The sequence below is a fragment of the Patagioenas fasciata genome, chromosome 7 (assembly GCF_037038585.1).
Source record: "Patagioenas fasciata isolate bPatFas1 chromosome 7, bPatFas1.hap1, whole genome shotgun sequence".
Lineage (NCBI taxonomy): Eukaryota > Metazoa > Chordata > Aves > Columbiformes > Columbidae > Patagioenas > Patagioenas fasciata.
Window position 1 is genome coordinate 11,267,715 of NC_092526.1, and position 21,836 is coordinate 11,289,550.

At 39.8% G+C, this 21,836-nt stretch overlaps 1 protein-coding gene across 9 annotated transcripts in view; it reads right to left on the minus strand.

The window, feature by feature from the left end:
* Positions 1-21,836, minus strand: part of KALRN (kalirin RhoGEF kinase) — a 505,770-nt gene that overhangs the window by 244,193 nt on the left and 239,741 nt on the right. For all 9 annotated transcript variants that reach the window (XM_065841448.2, XM_071810806.1, XM_071810810.1 and 6 more), the window contains exons 9-10: positions 21,377-21,508; positions 16,143-16,373 (exon numbers count right to left, since the gene is read on the minus strand). In XM_065841448.2, the coding sequence (XP_065697520.1) occupies positions 16,143-16,373; positions 21,377-21,508 (363 nt within the window). The remainder of the gene's footprint in view (positions 1-16,142; positions 16,374-21,376; positions 21,509-21,836) is intronic.

The window sequence follows — 21,836 nt, forward strand, 5'->3', positions numbered from 1 at the left end:
AAAAATCCCCCCAAACCAACAACAACTCGAGGAAACTTAATAAATCCCAATCCTCTTTAATGAATAAAATGCACACCAAGTCTGATTTAAATTAAAACATAGTTTCTTTGTTGAATTCCACATCATTGCTGAAAATAGATTTCTTTCCCCTCCTAGTCCCGGCTCTGTCACAGCAGGGTAATGTCAAGTAAAGGTCTAGCTGAGAAAATACACCAAAACACAAAGGAACTTGTCCTCTAGCTTTTCCTGCTATTATTAACAGTTTATAATAGAACCCGAATCAAAACTCAGCCACTCTCATTTGTAGTTTTTACCTCCTAATACAAACTGAGCTACTTTTTTTTTTTCACTTCTTTCTTCATTATAATTTTACATTGGTGGCACAGTAATTTAAAAAACAGTTTTTTTGAAGAAGGCAATCACACCTCATGTTTAAATGAGAAGCGTCATCTTTGGCTCCCGTGACATTATTTTTAATTTCAGAGACATCTATATCTGACTCTAAAAACTCAGATCTTGTTCCAGCTAAAATCCACAGCAAAGTTTCAACTGCCTTCAGCAAACACAGATCAAAGACCCCATGTTTGTAAAGTCAATAGGCAGGGGCTAGTTATGCATCAGCAGAATCTGAAGCTCTGGACACGTGCTTGAACACAATGTTCTATTTCCTATTTAGCAGCTTCTGAACACATGTAGTTCATATGACAGCATCTTACAAGTTGCGTAGGTTAATGCAGATACCTGCTCTCCTAGTGTACAGATACAGCTCTGTTAGTGCGGTTCAGTAGCAGTAGAAGGAAGCAGCACCTTACTCTGTTCACTCGGTTTGATTAAGCATGACAAATTATGCAAGAGTTGTAAGAAATAAGCAAAAAGCAGCAGGACTTCATATCAAAAGTAGGCTGGAATTCAAGTGATTTGGTTCAATGCCCAGCACTGCAGTTCAGAAAATGACTCAACTTCAATGCCTTCATTCTCACTTCTAAAATGACATTAACCACACTTACAGTTCAAACAAGCAAGGCTCACAAATAAAGTGTTTGGAGTGAAAGCTGCCTTTAAGTTTTTGCAGTCTCTACCAATATGTGGCTTCATATTTAGCTGGGTGTTCCAGGAACCTTTTCCAGTACAAGAACATACTGAAATATCATAAACAACATCATGGCAGCTATACAAAAGTGAGCAGGCAATCCATTGAAAGGCAGGGCTTTAAAACCTGGTGCAAGACACTCCAAATTCACTGTGGGATAAATGCTTTACTGCTGATCATATAGCTATAAATCCTGAAATATCATAGCTTGACCTGTCCATGTGAAGATGACTGATTCATCTTCAGAAAACTAAATAGCCAGCCAAGCAAGTTTTTCTGTATTTAATTCAGCTCAGATGGTCAGTAATATGTCACTTCTTTCAAACTGACTTGAGATCAACAGTGTATCCCACTATCACCAACCAAGCAATCTCAGGTTTCTTCTTGTTGTCGTTTGTTTCTTTTAAAGTAAGGGTGGAACTGAGTGAACAAAGCTACACCCATTAACACAGTCTGAGGATTGGACAAGAAAGTTTCATTTTGATACTTCTTCAATCTTTTATCAAGGAAGATTCCTCTTAAAATGCTGCAGCAGACAACCTTGCCCAGAGTCAGTCGAAAATTTATCACCCATACTTTACCCCTTCTTTTCATCACAACTCCTCCATGTATATACTCAACTGTGGCTGGGTCTCTTTCAAAAGAGAACTAATGCAGCTGCTATTAAGTATGATTTTTTTAATCACTCCCTGCTTTTCCTCTCTAATTGTAGTTATTCCAAATACCACCACATAATTAAAACGGTCTTTTCAAAAGAAAAAAACATGCAGTCCCGTTTACCCTTGAAGGGAAAAGCAACCTTACAGACCTATCACTATTTTTCCGTATAGTGCAACTAAATTAATGAGGGCAATTAAATGCAGAGCCAATCGCAACATTTAAAAAATTTCCTTTATTCCCTTGTCTACATCCAACCAAAAAGAGAAGCCCCCATGAAATCAGATTCTAGGTGTTTTTATTAGCTTCCTGGACATTATGTGAAAGTTTCACCTCTGCACAATTTCTCATTTTAACAACAAAAATCTAACCCCTGTATTTTTAAAAAATCCACTAGTTTGCCAAAAGTTCTTTGCAGTGTGGACAGCCTTGCAAAGCACAGCTTTTACTGGTGAACACTTCTCAATAAATTATACAATTACTGAGACGTGTGCATCCACCAACACAGAAGAGTGTCAAAAAAGTCCTCAATATGCAAAAATACATGTTCATAGTCTTATTCAGACTCCTCACTGCTTCTAACACCCACAGGTATCCTACAAGCCCATCTGGAAACAGGACTGTAGGAGTTTGTCCAGACAAGACAGTCCCAGCAGCAGGATCCTTGTTCATCAACAGCTTCTACAGTGGAAATCACGACAGAATAACAACTCCTCTAGCTACCCTCTTCTTAGCAGCTTCTATTTTGCAAAAACACTTGTGAAAGCGCTCCAAAGTTAGCAGCATGATCAAGTGAAAGCATCTTAAATGTGTCCTATGGCAATGGCCTGAGAACCCAGAAGGCTCCTCTCAATGTTTCTGGTAGAACTCTCAGAAGTTGATGGTGACTTGCTGATTCAGGCTGTAGCTTGCAGTAGCTCTTCCATTTCCCAACTCCCCCCAGGAACTTTCACATTACTACAGATCTACAGATCTGTACAATAGTCATAAATACTCTTGCCTGCTCCCAGAAATGTCACCCTCCCATGGGCAACAAGTCTGCTCACTTCTTGCCGTGATGAGGTGTGCATGGTTTCCCACACAGCTGCTCCAACTTAACTCCTTACCTTTTCACAGGCTTACAAGGTAAAAATATCCTCATGTTTGCTTTCTGCACATGGGTATTATGTACTGGTACAGTCCTTCACATCTATAAACATATTTTGATGGTTTGAAACTGACATGCATTTGTAGAAGAGTGAGAATATGATGTGTTCTGGTTCCATCCACCTTTACTCAGTGTAAAGAAAAGAGCTGATCCAGTAATGAGTGAGATGCAGGATTTAGTCATGTCTCTCCCTTCAGAACAGCATGTTCAACTCAGGTCTCTGGCAGAACTGGCTGGGTGTAGCTGGGCCTTTGGAGAGCAGGACTTGCCCATTTCCTCTGGGCACTGGCTGAGGTCACACAACCCCAACCTGCTCCTTCACTAAATGCTGTCAGCTAGGATGCAAGCTCCCCAAAAGGGAGTGGGAATACATGTACCTCTCTTACCATGGGAAAGAATTTATTCCAATTTAACACTGCTTTCCTTTGGTAAAATTCCCATTCATCAAATGTATCTCACTTATCTTCCATTTTCTTGATTAAATATTTTACTTGATAATATTTGGCAAGTGCCCCTCTAAAAACATTCCAAGGAAGAGAACAATAGACAGACAAATGAAGAACTAATGTTTCTTCCTTAATGCCTGGATTGTTACTAATGTTCCCAGAATATTGTTTTCAAGGAAATTAAAAAAAAAAAAAAAAAGAAAAAAAGAAAAGAAAAAAAAAAATCTTCACATTTAAAAACCCTGTTGTATTCTTTAAATGCTGAACTTCTTTTAGAGCAAGATTCAAAACTGCATGTGGGTGGAGAAGCTATAAATAACTACATTTGTGCATGTTCCTTCTGTACAAGGCTCAGAAAATGTGCTCTGCATCAGCATAGCAAGATGCTGCTGTGCTCTGCATGAGGTTTCTCAGGGCTGGCAGGTAGATTATTTCTTTTGCAGCTATGCTGCTGGTGTTGCTGTTTGTGAGTCTTTCCTCCAATATTCAGGAATCACACCTGGCACTTAGCCGCAGTGTGATGAATTATCAGTACAACTAATCAGCCCTCTCAGTTTCTTATCAGTGGTTGTACATAGAAATACAGAAATGTTTTCTTACTTAGGGGATACAGAAGATTTTGGTTGTTGTGGTCCACAGCACCAGTTAGAACAGAGATTTCATTCTTTCCAAGGCTTTCCTTTTGCTCCTTCTGAGGCAATTTTGCTTTCTCCAGATCTCCATTTCTTGTCCCATGTTTATCCTTTCAGATTAGTTTTACAGGGCACAACTGCTGGGTCAGTCAGGGCTGGGGCCAGCTCTAGTCTTAGGTCTGACTGTCCCCAACTGGGTTGTTTGCTTGTACACTAAAAACTCCGGGGAAAAACAAACAAAAACCAACCAACCACCACCAGCAAACAAATTAAAACCAAAACCACAATAAAATAAACCCTGAACACGCTTACTACATGTTTTTTCAGCTCCAGCTGTAACCAGAGCATAACTGTGCTAGTGTAGGCAGATGTATAATAGCGTTAAGGTAAGTTGGGCAGGCACCTACCTTGCCTATTTAGTAGGAAAAGAGCAGCCTTCATGGTTGGCTCCTAATTTCAGTGCTCTGGGTCAGTGTCTGGAACTGCTATGACTGCACTAACCTGAGATTGCTCTCCTAGTTTAGACAATACCATCTACATTTTAATGATATCAACCCACCTAAACTGCTACTAGTTTAAACAAGATATTTAAAGGTAGTTAACAATTAGGAAGGACTGATAAAGCAAGGATGAGCTTTACAACAGAGCAGTCTTCAATGCAAGCTCTGTGCTCCAGGCCCCACACTGGCACTGCCCACTGTGCTTGAGTTCACTGCTTCACCACAGAGAAAAATGCTGACTGACCAGGATTTTAAATAAAGCGCTGCTTTAGGTTACAGTTGGGAATAAAGGATTTAATCATCCTAGTTTAACAAGACTTACAATCACAACACACAGCAAAGACAGGTTTAGTAAGAGAACAAATCTCAACTGGGACAAATGGGTCCTGGTACATAGTCTCATCGCAGTAACAGAAAATCTCACCAGGATGGCACAACACTGAGGTATCTTAACCACCCCTGCCAGGGTCAGGGCCCTTTGGGGCTGAGCATCATGCCAACATCTAGGAAAACATAACCTTTCCTCCACAGGGCTCTGACCTGATTTGAGACTAGAGGCAAAATACGAAAATGCAAACCGTGTAGGGAAGGAGAAGCAGAACAAGGATGAAAGAAGTGTCCTGAATGTCCTGATGTCTCAAACATTTTATCTCACAGTTTAAGATACCCTCATGTGTAAGGCTGCGTGCAGGGAGACAGGAATGCAGCACAAGGCTGTGTTTGACCTCCTGGCAGAGCTCCTGTGCCACTGGGTCCTGCCCAGGGATTCACACCTGCACCACAGCATCTCTCCTGCTGTAGGACCACTGCAGCATCTTTTCTGCTTGCACTGCTTGTCTGTCAGTCACTGCTTGGGCAAACCCACTGCGCTTCACACATGGTGACCCAGGGCAGAGAAGTCACAGCTCAGTACTGCAGATAAGTGGGGAAAGGGCTAAGTTGCTGTGGTGGGTGAGAAGCTTTGCATGTAGCATGCAGACCCCATGCTGAGCTGGGCACTCAGTATGCAAGACACAGCAGGGCTGAAATAAAAAGGCTCAGGACGTTTGCATCACTGTGTAATCTCCCACAACTGTATGGTTGATCTCTTCTACATGTCACAGCAAAAGTAAATCCTGTGAGGTTTTTGAAGGGTGAAAGGCCAATGACCTTACAGATTAAACAAAGGAGACTGTGGATAATGGCAACAAGAAGCTGTTTGTGGGGATGCAAACAAATGGATGCTGAACCCTGAGTACCCTGACACATTGGTAAGACAATAATAAACTAGAATATATGTGCAAGTAGGACCAGACTTACGAAAAGCACTTTCAGCAAGAAACAGCCTTAAGCTGTTCGAGAGAAAAGAGAAGCCACCTAAAAGACTCCAGGAGTAAGAGTCATGGGAAGAACGAGAGTGACAGAAGTGGTTGGGGACTTCCCCTGAGAGCACCTTTTCAATGAAAAGCTCGGTTTTCCCCAAACTGAAGTTTTCTGTGAAAAACTGTCTGCTTTCTCATGTTTTTCTCCTAGCTTGGTGGATCCCAGAATATGGCATCCCATCATCCTGAACTTCCTTCTCTTCAGGTTTCCTGACACTTCATTCGCTTTGAAATCCTGGGGAGGTAAGCAAGCAGAAACAATATCCCAAATGCATCTTGATTGTTTCAAGTTACATTTTGCTGGAGGAAGAGGGAAAAAAAAAGAAAGTTTCATTTAGTGGTTCCCCTCCCCCTCAACTTTTCCTCCTTATTTGGGAAGGGAACTGTCTCAAGGTCAGAATGTTTTGGATGTTGCTGACGCTAAAAATAAAAGTAATTTTCTCTATCCTTCAGAGCACATCCCATCCAAGAAAGTCCAAAAGTCAGGAAAGAAACAAGTAAAGAACTATCAAAACAAAGGGAGGAGAAAGGCAAAACACTATTAGACAGGCCCGAAGTATGTTTGTTTTGCATGTTTTCACATTTGAAAGGCATTTTTGTTAAAAAGGAACCATAGAGTAACATAAAAGAAAGTTTATGGCTGTAACAGTATACCGGAGTTTGAGCCAACCAGCTCTGTCTAAAAGTGCCTGAAGGGTCACCCCAGCCTAGGCAATAGCTTCCAGAACTGCAATCCAAAGATTACAACTTTAAAAAACAAGCAAGCAGCTTTGTGTGAGAGTTCCCTATGAGGAATATGAAACAAAAGAAGTTGCTTAAAACTCTCCGCTGAGCTAAAACACTGTGTTTAGTCTTAAATAGTGCACAACCTCTCTTCCAAGGATAGAAATACCAGAACTCATCAGTCAGGTTGGTTAGAAAGAGCAGCTACTGAAACAAGGCACAGCCAAGAGAAGCTAACAGAGCAAAGAGCTGCTGCAAAGCATCGCCGTACGGAGCACAGCTACTAAAAGTAGTTTGTGGTGTGGAGTAAGGTAGAGCTGCTAGAGGGAGGAGAGTTAGGAGTAATGACTCGCATGGAGAGGAGCAGCCAGCAGAAACAGGTCATGGTGTCAGATCAGCTCAACCTAAACTGGGCCTTGCTACCCAGCAAGACATAATCACTCAACTCCATGAGTGCAATTAATTACCAGAGGGGAAGAGTAACCAACTGGCTGAGCAGCTGCTCTGTGGAGGAAAACACGTTATACTTCAGGAACTAGCTATCATTATGCTCTTTGTTGTATGGCTAGTTTTTTTCCTACTTCAATGAAAATACCTTTTGTTGGCCATCACTCAAAAGCAATATGAAAGAGGACTGATCACTCTGAGTGACAGGCAGGATCATGAAAAAGCTGTGAGGCCATGTGAGGAGATAATTGGGAGGAAAGATCACAGGGAACAAATGGAGTAGAAAAGAACGACTATTTCAGACTCCTAAACCAATGCCTAAAATAGCATATTTGTTTTTTAGCATAGCAAAACCTTATTTCATTTTTAGATAGTCCCAATAAATCCTATAAGACCTTTTCATAAGGGGTAAAACTGGAGTAGCAGTGACTTTGAGGGTTTAGAGCAGGGATTTGTGAATCAGACATCCTGACATGAAGAGTTCTAGTCATAAAGTTTTCAGTGACCTTTGGCAAGTCACTCAACATCAACCTTTTAGAAAACCCATAATCCTGAGATGAAAGAAACAATAAGCAAGAAGCACTACTATTATTGTTACTTCTTAAAGTTACAGGAGAGAAAGCCTTCTGGCATTCCAGTCTATGTTTATTCAAAGACGTTATTTTTCTCCATGTCCTTGGTGACAATTACTCATACTAGCAAATGCTTTCAAAAATTATACTTATTTCTGGAGAAAATTCTACTTCATTTCTCTTCCTTCACTATTGCAGCCCTACTATGTTTGTAGGCCTAATCAGTAACAGACAATCCTGATTCTTTCTCCTCCTTTGCCATGACAATGAGAGCCAACGATGCCTTTCAGAAACAATAAATTACATGTCATATTTTCAGGGATGCTGGCACAAAAATAGACATTGAGGATATGCTATATAAGGAGGATGATTCTGCTAAAGCATCACAGCAAATTTTAGCAGTTTGTCTGGGACTGACTTCCTTGCAGTTTGCTGCGAAGCAAATCCTAGGTCAGAAAGGCATGAATCAGAGTGGTATGATGGTTAGAGGTGCTCTGCACCACGCAGGACTGGGCTCTTGCATCCTTATCCATCTCACCCAACATTAGGTAATAAACGGAAGGTCTGATCTGAGGACCCTACCTTATCATTATTTCCCTGACAGTCAGCAGTAAGAAAGGGAAGTATCCAGGGTATAATTCAGATCTTAAGACAGACTGAATCACTCTCTGAAGATGTCAGTGTCTCTCTGTTGACTATAAAAGGAGACTGTGCATTAGGATCATGACTTGGATGATTCAGTTACACTCCTAAACACAGGCAGGATAAATCTAGACCATGGATAGTTGCACCTACCTACAGAGAATTAGCTGTGCCTTAATAACACCTTCTCCATTTCTTCATACTATGACTTAAATCCTCTTTCTTCACTATAAGATAGATCCAAAACATCAGTGAGTAGGATGCTAGAGGGATTTCAGAAGGCCTTCTTAGCGGTTCCTAAGCTCTCAGTAAGAATCTAAGCATTTGCAGTTCAGGAAACAGCAAAACAGACCATTTGGAAGGACTAAGTCTTGAAGGACAGACTGCTCTGAACAAGCTTTTGGGGACACAAAAGAGTTTTTTTCCCCAGTTCCTCTTCTCACTTCAATAGGTTCAGAGATCAAGCTGTCTGGTTCAGATGTCTTCAGATCCTATTTCCCAAGACAGCTGTGGAGCTCATCAAAGTGTTCTTGCACTGCTCATACATCAATGCTAAGTAAACTTCAGTTGGTAACTGAAACTGGCCCCTGAAGTTTGATATCCCTAGTACTACTGCTCTGTGTCTAAATTAAAAAGTGATCATTATTATTTTTTAATCAGTGACTCCTGAAAAGCACAAAGAACAATTGTCTGCTGGGCTTAATAACTGTATAGATGAAGAAAGACACAAAGGTTGTTTGCAGATAATTTCAAGTTACACTTTAAATCAAATTATGAAGACGATGGAGTACTGTTAATCAGCAGCCCTTAAGGAATTTCCAGAATAAATATAATTAAATGAAAATGTAACAATTTAAGCCTATAGTTCTTTGCGAAGAGTTTTGGCACAAAAAAATACAAGATGATACTCATCTGTTTTTAAAAAGTGCTGTCAGAAGTTTAGAACAGAGTTCTCAAATGAGTTTGAAGTATTTAAAGCAATTAATTCAGGCTGATAGCCTGAGACATCTCTGAGGTGTTCCTATGCCACACCTTGATCACTGGTTACAGGGTGCAAATGTGACAGCCTGGACAGAAACACAGACCCTTGCTCTATACCAACAGCCATTGTCTGAACATGCTCAAATATCAGTGTACCACGTACTTGCACTCCCCACTTGTGAAGCTATGCTGTGGCCATTCGAAGGACAGATTTTTGTGCCAGAGTCACTGCTGAAGAGGGAAAATTGATGTTATTTCTTTCAGCGGTGTTCTTTTACCAAGAAGCCTGTCCTGTTTAGTCTGGACAACCATGAGCACACTGTCCATAAATGTTCCACTTCTTTGCAAGCTAAAGGAACTAGAGAAAGATCCATTTGAAATCACCAGAAACTGAAAAAATATGTGGGCAATATTCTCCTTCCTAGCACAGCTGCTCGTGTGGCAAAACCAACACAATCTGATCATTGAGCAGTAGAGATTGTATAGCTGTGCAGGGTGCTTTTATTCTCCTGCTCTGTCTGCCAACCCAAGATTTTAGACATACATAGTCAGTAGAAATCCTCTGAAAGTCCTGCATAATCCCATGCCTCTGTGGGTTCAAATTAAGGAATTACAGTCCTTTTTTAACAGTTCAAAATAAGCAACTAAGTCACTCAGCAACCCTTGTGTTATTTAAGTGGCTATGCAATAATGAATTCTTCTCATAGTATTTGCAGGATACTAATCAGCACAAATACACCACCACTTTATTTTCAAACCAGTGTCAGTGCTGGTTAGTTGTTAGTTCTCTTCAGAAGGTGAGTGGGGCCGCAATTCTCTTCATTGCCCAGACTTGCACTGATATCGCCTGAAAATGTGCCAGCTCCTTTGGCAGAAACAAAAGGAATAGCATGAAAATCGCTCTAAAGAAGCTGTTGCCAAGATGCTTTTATTGCATGGTCTGTGACCAAGAGTGCATGGTAACAAACAAGCAAAAAATCCTTTTACTATAAAGGTACTATCATTTACTGCCTAAATAATCAAGCGGACAAGCAGTAAATAAGAGGATGTTATGGACATAATGTGGGTTTGGAAACACATGCACATCTTATTAAGTTAGCGTTTTAGAGCCATGTAGGTAAAAGTTGTATGGTCAATATAGAGAAGTTGTATGATCAATAAGAAATGTGAGGTGAGATATTTATATCAGGTAATAAACCACATGTGGACTCCACAGCCTCAACAATTGCTAGAAGGACAGGGTTAGTGAAAACAGAGGTATTTGCCTCTTGGTCACAGATAACAAATGCTGTTTTCTATCCTGTGACAACCCATTGGGAGAACTTTGTCAAGTAGTTTCACCAGTATTGGCTCCTAAGTTTCTTTTTTGTTAATTTTTGGGGACAAGAGAAACATAGTTAGAATTTCTCATTATCAAGTAACACTGCAATTGTGTAGCTGGTAAGGTCACATATACCTTCTCAGTTCAGAGAAAGTACTGCAGTCAGACCTCAAAAATGTAAACATGTAAAAGTTAACTGCATCTCATTACTTGATAAAGTTATCAAAGGGACTGAGAAAATTCTCTAGGATGCTTTGAATTGTAATGTTTTCATTTCTAATCTGTCAGTGGTAAGTATTTACAGGCTAAATCTGCCTAGATGGTGCACAGAGAATGTGATGTATTTTTCCAGGGTGCTGTGGCTGAAGTTATATGGTAGTAATGGTATTATTGTAAACAAAAAAACTAAAGGACATATATAGTCTGATTTCTTCTGTCTTGCAAACAAATTATGACAAGTAGGAAAACTACAGAATTTTGGAGAACTTTTCATTGACTTGAAGTGATCAAAACAACTGAGTGTATCTGTGCATGTGTGGGGGTATATACAGAGCTAATCCTCTAAAATCTTGTGTGAGAGCTAAATGAATCATGAACTGCCTCAAATAGCCCAACATTCTTCTGCAAATGGACTACATAGATCACACATATTCAGTATTCCCAGGTAGTGTATGGAGACAGATAGATGTTGGCAGGACATTTTTCCATACAAGTGATGCCAGGATCATGCCCTGATCTGTTTTGTCGGCCGGTAAAAGCCAGACACATCAGAAGCTGAAGTGCTTGGTTATGAAGAGAGACAGCCTTTCCTCTGCAATACTTTGCTGTGTCCACCAAAAATGGCAGCTGGTAAATGTAATGATATCAGTATGCCCACATGGCCTTTTTATACATCACCAGAGGCAGATAACCACACAAGGAAATCGAAGCTACATCCATTAATGTATCTGGGCATGAAGCCAACAAAACACAGATCCAGAAATTTAAAGAAATCCAGGTGAACCTGACACTGGTTTAGCCTGACCTTAATAACCAAGAGGATTTGAGAGAGCCCTACAGCTGGCATGGCAACAGTGCCAGCTTTCTTCTTTCTTCTCACAGTAAGAGTCTGTGTAACCTTGCTGCTTACCACCAGCCTTCAGCTGACATGACAGGCCTGTTCCATTTTGGCATGCAGAGCCACCTCAGCTAACTCAAGGCTTTGTACATAGCCAGGACTCTCCACCAGCACACACAGTACCTCTACATCCACATACTCTCCAGCTCTTCTTTTGAAGATAACACAACAACTAAAGTGAAGCAAGAAGGAAGTGGCACCAGAAGTGTCTCTGAGAAAATCATGTGAAAAAGGCTGCCTGTGTCAGGCTAAGAATTTCTGTGAGAAAGAATGATGCCTGCAGAATAAGTGTAGCAGTTTGACTATTCTGCCACCAAAGTGCTTTAAAATTCCAAGTTCAAGGCTTGCACAGACCATTTCAATAACTCATCTGATGTGTCTCCATTTTCCTTCTACTTTAATAGGTATGCTTCAGGCTATACAGCTTCACTTGAATGAGTTTATGAAGTGAAAGAATTCAGACGAAATTCTTGCCTGTATGGAACAAAAGTGATGGGGGAGGCAATGGGGTGAAGAACAATGCTATAAACTTACTTTAGCTGTTTCTGTGGCTGCTTGGTAACATCTGCTCATGGTACAACCCTTATGCTACCATCGCTGTTTCACAGTGTTGCTGGTCATGAGACCAAAGGGAACATATTAAAGTGGAGAGATGCAAGCAGAGGCAGATAGAGTAAATCAGAATGTAACAGTGGAAACTGGAGACAACAGGAGAACAATTTCAAATATCAACAGAGATGGAAATGGGGTTAATTTGCTGGTAAATAGTCTAATCTGCTAGTAAATAGAAGGGGAAGACCCAGAGCAAGGAGACGCAAAAAAAGAAAAGCTATCAAAAATGGGCTGAATCATCTGCAGGAATTACAGAATATCAGTATGAATGTCAAAGGGATTTTTTCCTCCCTTGCAGGACAGAATCTCAGCACCTCCTCCCACATCTGTGTTCTAAAAGGATCAAACAGCCCAGCTCTTCCCTATCTGAAATGACAGAGAACTTTTAAAAAACAACTGAAGCAGTGAAGTATTTTACACACTTGGCAATGCAACATTCCTATAATAAACCTAAACACTTTTGGTGTTAAAAGAGTTTCTTGTCAGTTTCTGCCTGTGTAGGACCTCATAACAGCTCACAAATTGTCTTATCTGCTATCTGTTTTGTGTGAATGGTGCTCCATTTCCTGTGAAGGCTGCAAATGCAGTTTTACACCATTTATTTTCTTTCCTTTTTTAAAATGCTATATATTCATAACTCATTGCCCTTAGTACACCGTTATTTAACTTAGCTTGCGTGTACAAATTGACGTAATTTTTTTAATACATAGATGTAATAGCTAATAATCTTGTAAAATGTCTGATGGTGTGAGGTAGTGTTTACTTCTGATGACATTTTATAGCATAACATTTCTTACATTAATATTGTAACTTGGCAATACACAGTGTTTATTTAAATGTTTTTTCTATAGCACAACTTGTATTTGGTTATGACATGACTGCAAGGATGCCTGACTTTCTTTCTCAGAATAAAAATTACTTTTATTTCTTTTATCCTTCATTTTCAATGTTTCCAGGTTTTGTGCAGTACAAACTGAAATGTAGCCAGTATCCAAAGGATTTCCTTGAGAGTGGGGAACTATCTGAGAACACAGTAATGCATACAACGTGTACTCTGGCCCTGCAAATGATGCAAAGTACACTCAGGAATTATATGAACAAGTCTGTTTAACACAGCTTAACCTTTAAATCAGTCCAAAAGGCACCCACTTGGCCTACATAAAGCCCTCAAGCAGCTAACCAGTTTTACAAGACCTCTATATGAACACTTGATAGTGCACACCTAAACACTTGATCCCTCTCACAAGACTGACTAGAGTAGTTAGGTGAGGAATAATTGATCTCTCAAGATTCGTAAGAGATGTGTCCTTACTAAAAACTATTAATGCCATTAATGACAGACTTGAGAGGATGCAAATTAATCCTGGAGTCTGTATTAAGAGCATGCAACACAACAAAACCTGTCAAAACCCGTTCACATCGGCTTTTAAGACAAGATTGATGCAGAACAGCTCACATGAAGAGAAAGTTATAGATGAACAAGTGAGAGAGTGTAAATTCTGACATGGAGATCATTCTTCCCTGAATTTTTACTGCACTGGTCAACAGTTGGAGAGGGTAAGCACGGGACATCCTTACAGGGAAAACTGCATCTGGAAGAACACATTTAATTTTGGGCTGGGTGGAGAGAGAAGAGGAGCATCTTCCTTAGAGGAACTACCCTGTATCATTCCTTGCCTAGAAGACAGTGAAGTCTGATAAACTTGGGGCTCTCCTGTTAGGTTTTTTCCTCCCAAATCTTCCCTTTTTAGGCTTGAATCAGGAAGAACCTGGTTAAAGGTTATTACATTTTGCCAAGGCAACAAATTATTGTAGGTAAAAGTTACTTTTGGTTAGTGACAACACACAGGCAGACATCTTCACCTGCCAACTGATAGGCATAATAGGAATTGCAGAATAGATATATAGGAGATTATTATTTAAAAAAAAAAAAAACATACTCAGATATCTTCCTCCTCCTCATGGAATCTGCACTTCATATTTCTGTTTAGCTGATAATTTCATTTATGAATTACAAAGCATTTATCTTGAATAGTACAGATGTTTAGTGAACAGAATGATTCATCTCTTCCTCTCCACGTTCTGCAGGACAAAGAGATTCCCGTGATAAGTGTGTGCTAGGACAGAAACATGTCTGTCATTAAGTTGTCGCTTCCTAGATAATAACTACCCTTTAAGAAAAAAACTTGGAAAGATAGCTGCCAACAGAACTCACATAGAGTGATGCTCTCTAAAGGAATTGTACTCCAGTTACTTTTACTGTTTGTTCCCCTCACCAAAAGTCACAGTACGTACAAAAGATGTTCATTTTGAAAAGCAGTGACACAGCCTCATTGCCTTGCATATGTGGGAAGGACAAGTCTGAATGGGTTTCATGAATCAACCTGATAAACACTTCTGCTGACTTCAGAAGATGTAAGAGGGAAAGTTTTGGGTTGGAAGGATTGAACAAAAGTGTAAATCACCCTAGGGGATGAAGAATACTTAAGATAATATGGATTCTAATTGACATTATATACTACAAGTGGAAAAAGCATAATAACATCAGAATTTACAACCCTTGATTTTTGAGATTGTAATCCCAAAATTGTATTAAGACAATATGCCAAAATTCGTATAGTTTGCAGAGAGCATTCTAGCTGAATTCCAAGTACATGTTCTATTTAATATACAGCTTGTGAATTTCATTAGCATCCACTGTGTTTGCTGACATGCAACAAAAATGAAGTTGCTTAAATTTAACATCTGTTACATTCAATCCCAGTTTTAGTTAAATATATATGACATGAATATCTGTGTGGTTTTATAGGAAAAAAATGAGCAGGTAGAAATTCTGACAAGATTTTCCCAACTACCAAATAAATGGTCATGCATATCTGCAAAGGGTATCTACAACTGCAGCTGCTGTCTGTGCTGCTGCACTTCAACTATGGCACTACCAGGACCAGAAATTTGCATGTTGAAGAAAAGTTCCCCATCTCCTGTCCTTGGTGGTTCACATCTATTTTGTATGTGACAGCTTTGTCACTCTGTCTCCACCTCATTTTTCCCTTGGAGGAAGGCAATGACATAAAGAACCCCAGGGACATTACAATGCTCCATAAACATGATTAGAGCTTTCAGTCTCTTCGTTTAAAGCAAGTACCATATTGCTACCAACATCTGCTTCAGGCTGTAATGGGGCTCCTTAAACAAACCAAAACACCCTTGATGAGCAAAGTCCTGTAACATCTGTTGATTGTGCATATTTGGCAGCTACAAACATGGTATTTCATACTTACTGTCAGTTATGCTGTTGTACTGGGATTCAAATGGATTCCTTTGAGAGATAAAAGTTATTCACCTGAAGCCTGTGTTCTCAGAAGGTACGGTATAAGCTGTACAGAAGTGAAGTGGGGTCTGTACATGGAGGTGTACAAGCTATTTAAGGCAGCAAACGTATACCACAGCTGTGTGGACTCCAAAAGTGATAATAATGCAAAGATCATCTAATCACCACTAAAAGGTCTCTATCTGCATTGTTTCCACATAGGAAGGTGAAATATGCCACGGCTCAATTGCTTTTTACACTTGAAATTCTTTTTCTGTTAAACATCATTTTTTCAAGAACAGTAGAGTACCTATAGCTAATTGCTTATGTGTGAAAAATTAACCATGGAAAATAGTATCACGTTGTGGGGAATGGACTGCTCAATAATCAGTGTACTGATTGATAATTTCCAACACGAAACTGAGAACTACTAAAAGGCACATTAGGATTTTAGCATATTCCTAGCATAGATAGAGCTGCATGTGAAATCTTGGTTATGGCAATATCCTCAAGACAAGTCACCAAACAATCTTTATGGCCACAAAGGGAGGACCATTCTTTAATTCCCTCAGTAATGACATTACCTGTTGAACATCCTGCTGGAAAACACAGAGCTGCAGCCTTTGATGGAGCCGGACCTTTCTGTGTTGCCAGATGCTCTCTAGGCGCCGCTGGTGATGCAGGACTTCATGCACCACATCCAATACCTGGTGAACAGCCTTGGAGTAGTTCGCGGTAGCAGTGAGGGATTCAGAGTTGCCAGGGCTCAAGGGACGCTGTAGAACATCCAGCAAGGCTTTTCCATCCTGGCTCACCTGAGTGAAGAAACAGGTCTACTTCACGGCACTGCTACTTTAAACACCCAATAACTGACAGAGAACAGTCTAGCCTTTTTTTTTTTTTTTGCCTGTGTATTTTCATTTATAAGTTAAAAAGGAAGAAAGACCTAATAACATCTCTTTTTGACTTGTACTTACACATTCAGCACTTTCCTTCATTTCCTAGAGGGTCTGCTGTGTTGCTCAGCAGGAGCACAGATACGGCACTGCTGGGGATGCACACACACACAGATCCCCAGACTATATTACATTCTGACATTTGGGCACTGAAAATTCATGACATATACTAGTTGATGACAAGTGGCATTTGCGATTGCAGGCCTATTTTTCTGAGGAGGTGGCATTTTAAGAAAACCACAGATGGCAGAGTCATTCATATTCTGTATGATAAGGGAGAATCCTTTCTTCATAGGACTACTAAGTACATATATACATCGAGAAGTATGACATTCCAATTCTGTATTTCATTCAATGGTAGTGAAAAATAAATTTGTATAAGACAGTGATTCTTTTCTTACCCAGGAACAGCTCAGAAGGACCTATAGTCTTCATTTTCAATGGGCTACAAAGTTTGCTGGTAAATGCAAAATCCTCTGCACATTTGTAACTTTTTTTGAACATATTAAAAGACATTTGTGGATGCAAAGGCATTTGGGCATTAAAAAAATAGAATGTCAGATTTTTTAATACCAGATTTTTTCCTGGAACATTCCTAGAGCATTTCCATATTGCAGGGGCAAAATGAAAGAATGGAACCATAAAAACTAAACTGCTATTAACAAGAGTGTTCATGCACTGGTCCTCTAAATATGCCTTTGAGAAACACTTTTCAGTTGCAGATTGCAAAGTTAAAACATTCTGTTTAACAGAAATTGTAAATGAGGACACTACTGGAATCCCCCCTTTCTGTTCCCAGCCCACTTTTCTCTTTCCCCTTTGAAACAAACAGCAGTGAACATGACAAGAATTTTTAAAAAGCTTTTTAATATCTATGCAATCACAATCACTAACCTTGCCAGAGAATGGCAGTTTAAATTTTTAACATTATCACTCAAAGCTAAAACACATCTCAAAGATTTCCAAGTCTCATTAATGTCTGTATAATAAGTTGCTTGTTCAAATGTAGCAAATATCGTTTAAGACCCAAACCTGTGTCTTTTGGCAAGCCATGCCATGTCCAAGTCTGTCTAGCAGTGTAGATCTGGTGCATTTTCAGAGATTTATACTGACAAAAGTGGGAGTCAAATCTCACCGTATTTATGACTATTAGGTGGGCTTACACAGAACCTTGGAGATTTTTTAAATATTCAGGGCAATTTGGAATTAGATCAGGAAATAACTGGAGACTCCATGGGGAGTGGCTTTTTATACTCAAATTCAGTTGCTGCTGAAAACCAGCTGGAACAATTTGCACATGCTGGAGCCTGATGGGGTCACTGAGAAAATGACTGTACTTGCCAACAGCAGCAGATAGTGGCCATAGGAGGGAGGATTTTAGGAGGAAACACTGGGGCACAGGTGTTACCTTGGCAACATTATGGAGGGGACAATAGCTGCTAGGTAGGATGAAACAGCTTCTAGACAGGGAAGGAAACAAGGCATACTATGTCCTATTTTATCTGTGGGAAGATAATCAGCAACAATTTGATTGCTGGGAACAGGAAAGCAAGGCTATGCACACACTTGGGCACAGCTAATTAGACCAGAAACTCTCTTTTTGCACTGGCTAAAATTCACTGTGTGGATTCCTTATGTTCTGTTCCTGGCCTTTGGTCTTCCAGTTGGTCTGAATCTGTCCCTGGGTGGTGTTACAATGCTTTTAGTATAGTCCCTGCTGATTTACACCGATAGAAATCACATCAGAATAAGGACTAACAATAAAGGTTCAAAAGTTTACCAGTAAGAGATATGTGACTGCACAGACAATATGACAGACACTCTTTACTCAGGACAACTTTCCTGGAAATTTTATGCCATAATACAGATCTATTCATAACTACACCATCTCCCAAGTGCATGTTGGTTTTTGCCTACCAGAGGTCTAATTCTGCAATTCTTTCATTTTGAGGGGTCAGATCCTTGGGTGAAATATTCTGTATCCTAATTATGCCTGATCAAAACACCAGACTAAATTCAGCCATCTTACGAAAAAGTGCTCTTCCAGAGCTGACTAGTGGGAGAACACAGCTAACAAGACCTTTACAATAAAGGGTCTCAGTGGCAGGAGCAATGCAGAACAAAGAGAATGTTTCAAAGACAACAGCTTACATATCCTTGCTTCATCCAAACATGAGGCAGGACAATGTTCTCCCAGATTTGTGGCATGAGGAAAAGAGCAAATACATTTCTGTGCTCTTTCTTACCCCTTTTTCTTCTACAGGATTTAGACTTTTAGCTATTGCATGATAATTTTTTCCTGTTGTATGGTGATGTTCCTGCATTTTGGCTTCATGGTAGGAGAAGAACTAGGATGGGTAGTATGGAAATACTTCTGTAAGAAGTAATGTCACCTTAGGTGAACCAGAAAAAAGACTTTGTTGTGCTGCTGGAATAATCTCCACAGATGCTGTATACATCGCTAGGTAATAAGTAAAAATCTGTAGATATCCTATACAGTAGGTCAAAAAGATCTCCAAAGACTTGCAAATGACTAGACTAATGGTGCCATCTGTGAAATGGCTACAGCTTGCACTAAGAAAAAAAAAAATTGGTCTTTAGATCAAATATATCATGCCTCTGGGAAGAGAGAGTAAACTATCGTTTATCAAGTCACAGTGAGCAAGATGCTCTTACCATCAACCAGGCTCAAGTCTGACTGGAGAAGACCTTTCTTTCTCTCCTTCCTTATGTTTCCTGAATCAATACTGTCCTCAGTAGAGGAGTCCTAAGTTTCTCTCCTGCTGTTCATCCACTAGAAACACCCATGAGTGCCACCTCTGCTACTGCTGAGCTCCACTCAAGTGCAAGATAGAAAAGAAAGCAAATAATTATTACTACAACCATGGTAAGATGGAAAAAAGCACCTCCCTAAGATTCTTTGGGTGTGTCTTCTTAGTTTCCTGCAGTGAACCTGAACTGCTCTTTTATACTCTGTAGCAGAACAGAACAGGCGCATATATCCTAATAAATGTTAATTAATATCCTATTAATATCAATATTAAATGGTTATTCCTAGGAACATTCTATTCCAAATCTATGATAATTATCAAAATGGAAACCAAGATTTTCAATGACTCTGCAGGAAAATAAAGAAAAAGCTACAATTTTCATCCCACTGTAGAGAGCTCTGAGGAAAGAGACATTATTTTCTATGGGCAAGGGGTATTATCTAGGTCAGAGAAACAGGCATGTAGATAGGAGGCAGGACTCCTAAGTCTAAATCCAGGCTTTTCAGCTCACTATGTAGCTGTGTGAAAAAGGATGAACATTTCCAAAATAACAGACTGTAACCTTTCTGGCAATTCTATGTACTGTTTAAAATTGTACTTATTCATAAAATAATATAGAAATGTTTTAAACATCTGAGTCTGCAACAAGTTATAGTTTTCTGAGGAAGCAATATGCATGTTAAAGGTTGCTTTTGGTAATGAGTATTAAATGAATTTTCATTTCACAATAACTAAGACTGGGGCTAATGAACAAAATGCCAGTTTCAAACATTATTATTTTTAATTTAATCCAAGTTTTACTTAATTTTTAGGAATAATTTCTAATGCAATCAAAAACCCCTTAATTTTACCAAATTTTAGAAAACCCTTTTCCCTTGTATTTTATACTATTTATACTTCCATGATGACCAGAGCAAGGCCTGAGTATGAAGGAGAGTTTTTATGTTCTGGAGTATTCAGATAGTAACTTACTAAGTACAGCAAGCACTACCACAGTCCTGTCCCTTGATACGCAGAAAGACAGTTAAGTATAGGGAAAGACAGTTAAGTATAAGGAAAGACAGTTAAGTATAGGGAAACGAAAAATACAGCTAAACCCAAGCATTCAGGTGATCTGTAGATTACTTTCCAAAAAGCTTGAGTTCTGGAGACATGAATAACAGAATAGAATGGATAATGTACATGTTCAATAAGATCAGTTCAATGGATAATGTTACGTTTAATAAACTAAGGCAGTCTATTCTGTCCCAGTTGACCTCTCCCAGGGTAATTTGCAGGTTGGCCCGTGCCTGGGTAAACATCTAGACTAGTCTAATTCCTAAAGGAGCCCTCCCAGGTGCCAGGGAGGTCCTGCAGCACTTTTGCAAGATAAAGTGGACAGAACACAGACCCTGGCCTGTACAGTAAGATTCATTGAATGTCAGCTGATTGCAATATTATTTTCAGCTGTAGGTTTTATTTCATGCTGCATGAATGGGGGAAAAACAAGTGAAGAATTTTATGGTTTTTTTGACAAAATGACAGAGAGTTTGTTTTAATATTTGCATCCTTGAACCCTCTTTTAAAGGAAAAGAACACATACCCTATTTAGGTCTGAGATATTTGACACAAGAGTGTATACAAATACATCTAAAGCACAGTTTCAGCATTCACTGTAATAAGGACCTGACAGCTCTGTGACTCGGTACATTGAAGGAAAAAGCCTTTGGCATCCTCTGTTCCCATTAGCACACCTGTGCTATAGCCAGGACTCATTTGCAGAAGGAAAGCAACAGGAGTAAAGCTACTGGCGCCTTAAAGGTGTTCCTTGTTCAGCAAAGGCAGGGAAGTGGCTCTTTTTTGGGGTGCCAACACTAGTTCTAGACTTCATTTCTGTATGGGGTTTGTCCCCCACATTGTCCTTTTGTGCCCTTACAAGCAGATTGCGGGGAATCACATCCTACAACCTGGGATTAGAGCTGACTTCTTCTTTGAAAACATCGCAGAAATGGAAAGCAGACTCTAACTGTTTTAGAAAAACTAAGCTCCAAAATGCAGTCGCGTCTGTTATCACTTAACAGATACTCACATGATTTTCTGGGAAGAACATACCTCTGTATAGGCCTGTGTTACTTGTTCGTACAGGGTCTGATGATGATGGATGGCCAGTTCCAGGTCCTGCATTTCTGAGGGGAGGCCTCCTTCACTGCACATTTTGCACCAGGCATCCACACCTGAGAGGAACTGAAACAATTCCAGGAACAATGAGCAATAGTGACACAGAATAACATATCAACATTAGAAAATTTTGTTTGTAGAGTGCCACAGATGACTGCAGCAAGGACTGAGGAAAATGTAATAGTTATAAAGGAGTCCTTTTAGGCACCTTGGGACAGCACATTCCTGTCATCTCCTCAGTACTTGAAGAGCACCTAGATCCAAAGGAATGTTTTCTGTTTCTTCTGGGTTAAAAACAAATGCTTCTTTAACCTTGCTCAGATATCCAGGCTCTAAAGGTGTTTGCAAACCATGTAGGGAGGCTACAACATTGCATTCCAAAAAAGGGAGGCTG